This window comes from Phaseolus vulgaris, chromosome 9, assembly GCF_000499845.2.
Source record: "Phaseolus vulgaris cultivar G19833 chromosome 9, P. vulgaris v2.0, whole genome shotgun sequence".
Lineage (NCBI taxonomy): Eukaryota > Viridiplantae > Streptophyta > Magnoliopsida > Fabales > Fabaceae > Phaseolus > Phaseolus vulgaris.
In genome coordinates, this window is record NC_023751.2 from 30,298,037 (window position 1) to 30,309,188 (window position 11,152).

The window sequence follows — 11,152 nt, forward strand, 5'->3', positions numbered from 1 at the left end:
TCAAAATAAGAACTCACAAGATACTAATAAAGAGTAACACAACAACATTTTTTTTTGAAAATGGAAAGAGTTATAAATTAGAATAAAAAATGAGTATTTTTTAAAAATTGAAAAGTATAGGAAGAAAATATAAAAGTAAAAAATGGAAAATCCTAAAAAATATGCTAGTAATATATACAACAACTCATTTATTGTCATATTTAATCTATCATTTAATAATAATTTCACACACAATATATATATATATATATAATTTATATTCTATCATCACTTCTAAAAATTTATCTTTTAATATTTTGTTCTAGTTTTAGCAACAATAATTTATAATTATTGATTTTTATTTAGATATTTCTTTCAGAGTTGAGTGATGAAAATAAGATTATTAAAAATATTATTAAGATTCAATTATATAAATGTATATTTTATTTATATTATAAGCTTGTTAATTTAGGTTTCATGAATTGATATAATAAGATTTTTTCTAACATATTGTTAGAATTTTTTATTAATAAATATAAATTATTTAAGTATTGATTTTTTATATTATTTTTTATAGGTTTTGAATCTCATATTTACTTATAGTTTTTTAACAAATATAATTTTGTTGTTATGATAGATGATTATTCAAATTTAAGTGTCAACATGTCAAGTTTCATAATAATTATGTCTAACATAATAGTTTTTTATAATAAATTAAAAGTGTTTTTTTTAAATAGATTAACGTTATTTAAATTTAAATTTTGCAGTCCGTCTATTTAAATTTACTTTAAGAAATATGCAATTTTATTTATTTTTATTCTTAGGAATCATACTCTTTAATCTATTAAGCTAGACTTTGTAAAGGGTGTATTTCTTAAATTAGGATATATTTAAAATAAAAATAAAAAGTATATCCATGAGTATCTATAGAAGCATGTATAAAATAATGCAGGGGTAACATTTGAAAAGAGAAGAAGAGAAAAAAAAGGAGTAAAGTTTTGTTAAGAAGAGGGATAAGGTATGATTCCGACGGACGGTGATCTGAGCAGTTGCGACGGCTATATGTGATGATCAAAAGGGTATTGAAAAATTGATGAAGTAGAAAGGTCCTTGTCCAACAAATAAAAAACCTTCATCATCTTAAACTTCCTTGTCAAAACCCAACCACACTCAGACAACGACTCTGTCATATAAACTTCGCCGATTAATCCAACAACCCAACCCACCTGAAACTCAAAATCGGCAACAAACACAGTCCACTGTGTTTACATGGACGATCACCTGAGTTCAACTCCCAAAAACGCCATTGGCCTCTGTCTCCTCCCACAGGAACTCATCCAAGACATCTTCCTCTCCCTCGTCCTACCCGAAATCGTTCGCTTAAAACTCGTCAACAAATCCTTCTCCCGAATCATCTCCGACCACACCTTCGTTCGCCAGTGCAACACGCTATCCACTTCCACCACCTGGCTCTTCGTCTACAAAAAGCGCTGGCTCCGGGACGCCGTGCTCCACGCCTTCACCGATCGGAGCTCCGATCGCTGGTTCCGGATCCCCATCGCGGACCTTCTCAAACCGGTTCACTTCCACGGAGAGGACCTCTACTTCCTCGCCGCCTCCAACAACGTCTTCCTATTTGCCTCCAACACCGTTCGCGAGGTCGTCGCTGTTAACTTAGTCTCCGTCACCGTTAAGAAGATCCCCCCCTCCCCGTTGGGTCCACGCGGCACCTCCTCGTGGAGACGATCCGGAATGAAGCTTGTCACCGAACCGTCCGGGTCGGGTCACTTTCGTTTCATGTTCGCGGAGTTCGTCGCGAACCACCCCGTTTTGTTTGTGTACGACTCCAGGACTGACACGTGGAAGTCAACGGAGGCAGTGGAGAGTGGCGCGAGTGAACTGTCGCCACGTGGCGGGGGTCACGTTTTTCTCAACGTGGTTCACGGGCCCAGAGAGAGCGTTCTGGTTGCGTCAACACCGGAGTGCGACGCGGCCGTGGTTCTGCGGCCGAGATTTAACTACGCGAGGGGTGTCGGCGGTAATTTGAGCGTCGGATTCAGCTGGGGGAACGTGATGGACCGGTTACACGTATACGGTGATGGGTATATGATGATTGTGAAATCAGAGGGTGATAGGGTAACCGGCGAGGGTGGGGTGAGGGTTTTGAAGGGTGTGGAACTGTGGGGTCTTAGCTTGGACGGAAGGAAGTGGGAGTTTGTGTCGACGGTTGGCGGTGTGGTTGAGAAGCCTTATGCGGCCATGATGGGATGCTTGGAGGAGAAAAACGGGATCGTGATGGCGGCTTTGGTCTCTAATTGCGACGGAGTTTGGGATATGATGTGGCTCTCTTTTGATACGAAATGGATGCAGTGGACATGGATGCCCCTTCCTGATTGCAAAATGAAGGGTTGGAACATGGCCGGAATAAGCTTCTCTTCTGGACTTACCTTGCCATGAATCTGCACCATCACTTAACACCTTCATAATCATTGCTCCTTCTGGTACATCTTAAATGCTACGAACTCAATTATAAAACAAAACATGGCTCTAGTGTTAATAACTGAATTTCGGTTATGCTTTCTTTTCCAATTTTATGTATCCTTAAAACACATTTAAGTGGGTTAAGAGACAGATTAATATAAATTATTATTGAGTTTGTGAGACTTTAGGACCAAACACACATTTTAAATATATCCCAATAAATGCAAAAAAAATTGTCTCAACAACACATTAATATTTCAAATTAAAATCTATTAGAATTGATACGGTCAATTACTTACGAGTTATTGTTAAGTTTGAAATTATATTTTTTCATCACAATTTGGATGATATCTATTAAGGGTGTTCAAAACTGAATTGATCTAAAATAACTCATTAATTTTTTTTTATCGATTTGGACTTTTTTTTTTTTTTTCAGAATCAAGCGGTTTCTGATTTGTTTGTGGTTTGAAATCTTGGAATCAATTCAAAATCGAATTGAAATGAATTATTTAAATACTGTTATATTATCTATTATTTCACTTATATACAAAATATGTGTATGGGAGAGAAAAATTTAATGTTTCTAACTTGGTTCATCTTTATAAATATGGGGTAGAAGAGCAACACTATATTTAACATATGAGTGAGATGGAAGAAGAGTTATCTTAGTGTGAACATTACATTATTAGTCTGTAGGATAAAACTGCTAAAAAAAGCAAAATATTATTGGAAAAAAATACTAAATAGAAGAACTAATTTTGATGCTTGTGTTTTTGAATTCTGTACAATATTATATATTGTGTGTGGGATTTGTTAGGCATATATTGTATGAGTTAAAATTATTTATGTTACAAAATATATATAATACATATATTAATAAAAAAGTTACACAATAAAACCGTAAAAATGATGCAAATCAAAAAAAAAATTGGTTTGATTTGGTTCATATTGTTTTGAATGGTCAAACTTAACCAAATTAAACTACGTGTAATTTTATATTTGGTTTAAATATATTTTTAATTAAAAAAAATATATCGTAATCTTAACACATTTAGTATAATTTTTTTTAAATTAGAAAGTGATAGATGAATGTCGAACATTAGTGAAGATCATTCTAACACCATGACATGAATTTTTATAATATTATTTAAGTTGAGTAACGAATTAGTCATTGTCAAGTCATTTGTGGTATTGAAATGGACAAAATTTTGTTTTGATTTATCCACTAGCGATTTTACAAAGAGAAGCTCAAGACGGAAGAAAGGCAAGGAGGGTTTTCTTTACAACAGAGTATGTAAGATGTGAGTATTTTATGTGATAGACATATAACACTTTGTAGTCTCTTTCCATATGATAAACATGTTATGCTTAGACAATTTTGCACATAGTCTTAAGCTAACGTATTTCACACAAATGTCTTGAGGCTTATTCTATGTTGCAGAGAATGTTTGTTTCCTTCATCTACCAAGATGATTTGTAAAAGCATATCAACATCAACAATCTCTTGAAAAATGAGCTAAAAGTGTTAACCTTCTTCAACTCCTTGATGCTTGCTTTATCTGGAAAAGACTATCCAATATGTACAATTCTGCACTTTACACAATTTTAAGTAAAGAAACTCTAACCAAGGACGAATAAGTACAATCATTTATTGGGACGTTGCTTCAAGAGGAGAAGAACATTTAATGATGCATGAAGCACATTTAATGCATCATCTACGTTCAAGTTGTTAAAAACATAAGGAAGACATTCATATAAGTTAAACCATATCTATTTCATATATTTTGCATCCTTTTGATTTGAGATTGATAATTCATTCAATAGGCTTGGTAGAAATCACATAAAATAAAATAAAAAATGCACGGTTCAATTAGTTAGTAATTTTTCATAGCATAGTTTATATTTGGAATTTTTTATTTCAATTCATGTAAATGTGTGCTTTGTTGTGTTTTATGTTCTTTTCAATTTTTAGAAATCATTAGGATCATATATGATTTTTTTATTTTATTTTCATTTTTTGTGAATATGTATATGGATTTAACTTTTTAATTAATATTTTTTATATGGAAGTTATTATTCATTTCAACATGTTTAACAATACAATTATGAAAAGCCATATTTTTAGCAACCATTGCAACCTTGTGAACCATATTTTCATCAATCCTATTATGATGAATGTGAGCAAGTTCAATCACCCTTTCAATAATATTAAATGCCACAACATCAACAATTTGTGCAAACTAACATGGATATTACTAATCAATTTTAGAGAACCATCTTTGAAAGATTTTGTGAGGCAAATGAATGTGAATAAAATGAAACATAGTATAGAGACTATTGGATAATAATAGAAAATTAAATTGGTCAATTGGTTAGTTGTGTGCATAAAATTGTTGATCCTCCAAGTAATATAAGTATTATGTCATTTAGTACAAATGAAAGGGTTTAAGAACTTCTATTAGTAGAAGAGAACAAAGAAGAGAAAAAAGAAAAGAATAATCGAATAGAATTAGATTTTGATTTATCAAATTTTTAGAAACTAATACAAAATGCACTTTTAATTTTGACATGTGTACTATATATGTTGATATTAATTCTATCATACACCTAGTTTCTACTTCACTTGTAAATATATTTTAAAAATTAGTCAATATAATCTTTTCTATTAAAGTGATAATGACAACATTATAACAATAACATAAGATATGAAAAACGAATAAATCATTAGTCAAAATTTATTTATTAACAAAAATGACATGTGATATATGCGACAAGTATCATGTGTCACTACACATCGTCACCATAAAATTGGAAGAAGTTACATTGTCTCGTTTTAAAAAAAATTGGAATCAAATTAACAATTGAAAGAAAAAAAAATTATAATATTAAGAATAAAAAAAAGTATTTAACCTAAATTTATATATTATTAGTATTTTAAAAAGGTAAATAGTCTCTTTAATATAATAAGTATTGACGCATTTTATTTTTAGTATAATAAAAAAATTAAAACTTTAATACAACATTTTTAATTCTGTTAATTTTTATTAAACTTCATAAATAGCTAATATAATTGTTTTTTAATAATTGTGATATATGTTTATTAAAAAAACTATTAACATTAATTAATATACAATTAACTTTAAAGGAATCACTACGAATTTAAACTTACAATACAAAAAGACAAATGTTAAAAGTTTCTTTTTAAAGTCAATTGAATTTTTCTAGTATACAATTACTTAAATATCAACCACATGGTTAATTATCTCAATCATTTTAAAATTCAAACAAAATTAATAGAATTAATTTTTTTATAATCATTGTGAATTATTTCTTATTTTACTTAAAAAAATATGGCAATACTTATTGTCCTGGACTTACTATTTACCATTTAAAAAAAAAGAAATTGAATTAATTAATTTTATTATATGTGTGGTTATAATAAAAATGCATAGAATCCATAAGTTTCACTTTTTCTAGGAACTTATTATTTGAAAGTGATGGAAGACCTTTTATTAACTATTATATCCAAAGGGTGGGAATTAGGAAGAAATATGTGATTAAATTCAACTTAAAAGTGAGTTTTATTCAAATCTTAATTAAGGAAAGCTAAGGAGCTCAACCAAATTCAACATCCAATGAAAAGGATATGATGATTATTCCACTAAGCCAATTGAAATGTGGAGCCATGTCTACATCTGAACCAATTCCCTTTCTCTCTTTCTTTAAGACTTAAGTTGGTGAGGATTTTTTCAACTATTCCGAGATAAAGATATAATTGAATTTTAGATAGAGGTTAACATTTAGTTGTAGATATTAACATTTTTAAAAATTATAATTAAATTATATATGTTTTTCAAACACATTAGTTTTTAGTTTACAAAGTAGTTATGTGGAAAATCTTTCTTCTCGGTGTTAAATTATTTTTCTCATTTCATAATTACTCATGTAATTTATGGAATCACTTTAATGTATGTGATGATTATTAGATTATAAGTGAATTAACAGTAGTGTATTAAATAGTTGGTTTGGTACAACAAATATTAACATATTTTGTTTTTATTACGTTGTTATTACTATAAAAAGAAACTATTGTTTTAGTATAATAGTTTTAATTCTATTAGTTTTGTTTGAATCTCTTTAATGATTAATATAATTGAATACATATTTTATCTTTAATAATTGTTGTATATATTTATTTAAGAAAAAAAATTAACATTAATATGTAATTAACCTTGAAGGAACTATTAAGGATTTTAAATTTTCAAAGAAAAAACAAAAAATGAAAGACTTCCTTTAAGGTTAATTGCATGTTAATGTTAATTTTCCATTTAATATATGTGACAATTATTAAAGATCAAACATATGTTGAATTACCTCGATCATTAATTAAATTTAAACAAAATTAACCTTTGGCCTAGTGATAAGTGTTCAATCTAATAATTGGTATCAAAGTCAAGGATCTCTGAACCATTACCAACTAATGTCCAACCTCCACTGATGGAGGAAAAATCATTGCTTAATCAAGAGGCATTAGACTTTATGACACATGCTGAAGTTGTTGATGTTGTTATACTTGCTGAATCTACTGAAAAAGATTGCGCACTAGCAGATGACTCTAATAGGGTTTTGGAGGTAATACAAAATGAGGAAGAGTTGACATTGGCCATCTTTCAGGTAGATGCTGCTAGTGGAGAAGAAGATGATATTATTCTTCCATCCTTGAAGCTTCAAAGAGTACAACCTCCACTATTTAAGGTGAAACCCATATCACTCATTCCATCATCTCCACTGGCTACATCTTCTATCATAATTGGAACGTTTGAAAGCAGCCTTTACTAGCCACCACCACCTCCTAACTTACATTTCATTCCATCTCCCACCCCAACTAGACCGTCTACCCTAGCTAGACTGTCTAGCCTTAGACCACCACCCTTAGACGATCCCCAAACAGCTAACCATATCAGATCGTCTATGATGAATACATTTTTGTCTTCCATCTATACTTTAGAAAGTACCATCATCCATTCATGGAAGAAACTGTACCATTTCACACGCCCTCCTGACCCGCCCCTTTTTCATCTATTAATTCAACGCTTATTCGTCATAGCATGTTTGTTTCATAGTTTACCAAGGTACTGCATGCCTTGGCAAGACCTTCCAGCAATCATCATCTTTGTGCTACACTATACAAAGGCCCTTGGATTATATTGTAGAGGAGATGGTTGAAGAGATTTGTTGCAATTGCCACTTCCCTCAAGCTGAATGAGGGAGTACTTCTTCTCTCACTTTTATTATACACATTTATTTGTTGATTTTACATTGCGGACAATGTATGATTTAAGTGTGGGGGAGGAGAATGATAGTTTAGGATTTATCTTTTGTTGATTTATTTTTGTGTTTTTTGTTTTTTCTTTTAATTGTTTGAATTTCTTTTTGCTTTTGTTAATAAATAAGCTTTTTAGGATTGTCTAATGGCTGACATGTTTTATAATTCTTGAAAATCTTGGTTTCTTGATATTTTTTGTTTGGATTTTCTAAAAAATTGATAAATAAGTTGGTTATGAGAAATTTTGGGTTGAATCTTTTGATAGAATGTCCCTAGTGAGTTTTGAGCCTTAATTGATATATCATTTAATACTCTTTTTAGTGTGTTTTCACTCATGTTTGCTTATACTCTAGAACTTAGCTTGATTCTTTGTTTTACAATTGTGATTTACGTGCATGAACTGATATGATAGAGGCATTCTTTGTTTAAACTAACCCACTAGCCATATTAGCCTACCTTTATGATAATCCATTTGTTAGCCCCTTGAGCCTATAACCTTTTTCTTATTTTTAACCCTCATTACAAGCCTCAAAACAAGAAAAACCATGTTTTTCCCTACCTTAGAAGATAAAGGAGCTTTGAAATTATTTAGGAATAGGTTTTTGAATAAGTGTGGGGGTGTATCTCATTTTCATAATTTACCTCTTCAGTTTTAAAGAAGAAAAAAAAGAAAAAAAAAGGGTAGAAAAAAAAGGAATACAACAAGAAAAAGAAAAGCAAAGCAAAATAAAGAAAATAATAATGGATCCTCTAATACATTGGATTGACTTTCTATTATATGAAAAAATGATATCTTGAAATAAAAAGAGGAGTTGAATTGTCATAATACTTACACTTGTTTTTAGACCTATCCTTCATTGCTCCTTTGTTTTTCTATGGTTTTTAAGCCTATTTTCCCACTTTTACCTACCTTTACCTTAGCCTCATTACATCCCTTATGAAGACCTTTTGATCTTTGATTGCATGTTTTTTTCGATTGTTATGAATATTAGAGTCTTGCTAAGCATATGGTAGTCTTTGTCTGCATGGGTGCTGAGTGTAAATACAAACCCTACTAAACACTGAGAGTTGGAGAGTGTCCAGTGAAGTTCTGTCAATTTTGATTCAACCTTCGATTTCAATTACCTACTTGTATATTAAAATATAGGAATTTCCATTCACATTTTTCTTAATTCCTTGATTTCTTGAAATTATATCATGTTTGTCATTATGCATTCTTAGAATTTGCTATTTGTTATTTGCACTGTTTTTCTTTTCTTTTTAAACCTTAGAGTGTTTTGCCCGGGAGTGCAAAAGGATAAGTGTGGAGTATTTGATGAGCATATATTTATTCACACTCACTAGCCTTATTCATAGATTATTGGACTATAATAATAAATAAATCCATTGTTTTAATTAATATTCTTATAATTGGGTTTATTTGGGCCTTAACTATTATTATTGTTAATTTTGTGTTTTTAGAGTAAATTATCCAGAGGAAGCATCTACCTTTGTGAATGGGCCAAATATGCAAAAGTCCAAGTTGCTTCTTGAACCAAAACAGGAAACAAATTCTGAGGAGAAGAAAGAGAAAATAAAATCTACAATATCTCAGAAACAGAATTGGAAGCAAATCTTCTGCAAAATACAAGAATTATGGAAAGATAGAAACTTGGAAACGGTTAACAAAATATAAACTACAATATTCTCTCAAGATCCTTGGAGGTGAAAAGCCTATAAAAGGACACAAGCATCAAGGAGAAAAGGGAGAGCTTCATAGGGTTTTCTTAGTTTATTTTCTTCTTAGTAATTCTTTTGTTTTGCCTCCGCATGGAAGGCTAAACCTTTTTGGTTGATTCTTTTGTAATTCCCCATTGAGTTCTGAGGTTTTGTTCAATAAAAGTTTCGATTTTTAATTCTCTATAGCAGTTGTTTTTATTGTCTAATCTCCTGGAAAACTGGTTTTTGTGAGAGGTTGTACTTGAACGCATGATTGAGAGTCTTCCTTATCTTAAACTTTGGTTTCTTAGTTAGTTCGCATTGTTCTAATTAATTTCTTGGGCGCATGATTCAAGGGAGAGGAGGTAAGCATTCCCATGGAGTATACGCATGGAACAAAGTGGGTATTGATTAAACTAGTAGACGCATGCTTTACTGGTGAGTTTCAGTTGAATCAGATCGGCGCATGTTCAATCTGGTTTAGCTCTGTTGGAGGATTGAGAAAAGATTAATCTTTAGAGAACCTGTGAAGAATTCAATGGTGGAAGAACTTGGGATCAACCGCTTTTTATTTGTTATTTTAATTTTTTTTTATATTTTCTGCACAACTATCTCAACCCCCCTTTTTATCTTTATTGTTATTGCTAACTTTTATTGTCTGCAGATAGATTTTAAACCCTGATCAACTGATTTTACTATTGGATTCGTTGGGAGACGACTTGGGGACATTTGTCCGCAATTATACTATCATCTCTCTAGTGTTAGACAAGTCTATGCTAGAATCATATTAATTTGACAGCAAAACGACAGCTATCAAAGAGCCACTTAAAATGTGCCTTATTTTGTTAGTTATGAAAATGTATAATAACTTTATTAATCCTTACATTTAGGGTCAATATTCAATTTAGTACAGTAGTTTTACAAAAAATCAATTTGGTCCTTTTGTTTTTTAAAAAGTACTTAAATTTTCCTTTCTTTTAACTTTCCTCAACGACGTCAAGTGTTGTTTATGTGACAGAGAGAATTGTTGATGTGGACTATGAATTAAAATAAAAATGTGATTTGGTATTGTGTGAGGTGACAAGTGGGGGTTTTGACAAAGATTAGAAAAATTTGGGGTTTAGGGTTTCTCCCATTCTTTCAATCATAATTCCAAAAGAACAAATATCATTGGAAACAAGAAAATCACCTCCTTTTTTAGCAACTGCTGATGAGAATCACTTTGAGAACCATCTAGTTACGTTCACACCTCAATTGTTCAATTTTCTTCAATCAGATAAAACTGGATCGAACCAAAGTAAACAAAATGAGACCGACTCAGATGGGATAATCAAAGATAATGAACACTTTTCTTCCTTAATGGTTAGAGAGAGAGATCACGTTCGTGTTAGTTTGTTTGAGAGGAAGGGAACAATGTTTCATAAATCAATCAATTCCGTAATCTTCTCCCGCAGAACATCTAGGTCTATTTCTACATGACCATAGACAAATATCTCTTAACTTCCACTTCAATTACAGTACTAACAAATTCAAGAACCTTATGCAACCTCTCACTTTGGCAATCAAAGCACAATAGAATAAAATTCTCAATAACATGTTGTGAATGAAAGCAGATGGGTTTCCAAATTTGTGACTAATCGATACAAGTAGAGAAGGAATAGTGGGAGT

General features: G+C 31.1%; 1 protein-coding gene across 1 annotated transcript; it reads left to right on the plus strand.

The window, feature by feature from the left end:
• Nucleotides 1-840: 840 nt before the first annotated feature.
• On the plus strand, nucleotides 841-2,642 carry LOC137821751 (uncharacterized). The gene has a single exon (XM_068626499.1). The coding sequence runs from the start codon at nucleotides 1,249-1,251 to the stop codon at nucleotides 2,434-2,436; it is 1,188 nt and encodes a 395-aa protein (XP_068482600.1). The 5' UTR covers nucleotides 841-1,248; the 3' UTR covers nucleotides 2,437-2,642.
• The last annotated feature ends 8,510 nt before the right edge of the window (nucleotides 2,643-11,152 follow it).

What these genes read in the sequence shown, in the direction of transcription:
- LOC137821751 (XM_068626499.1), top strand. Translation starts at nt 1,249, where the DNA reads ATGGACGATCACCTGAGTTCAACTCCCAAAAACGCCATTGGCCTCTGT.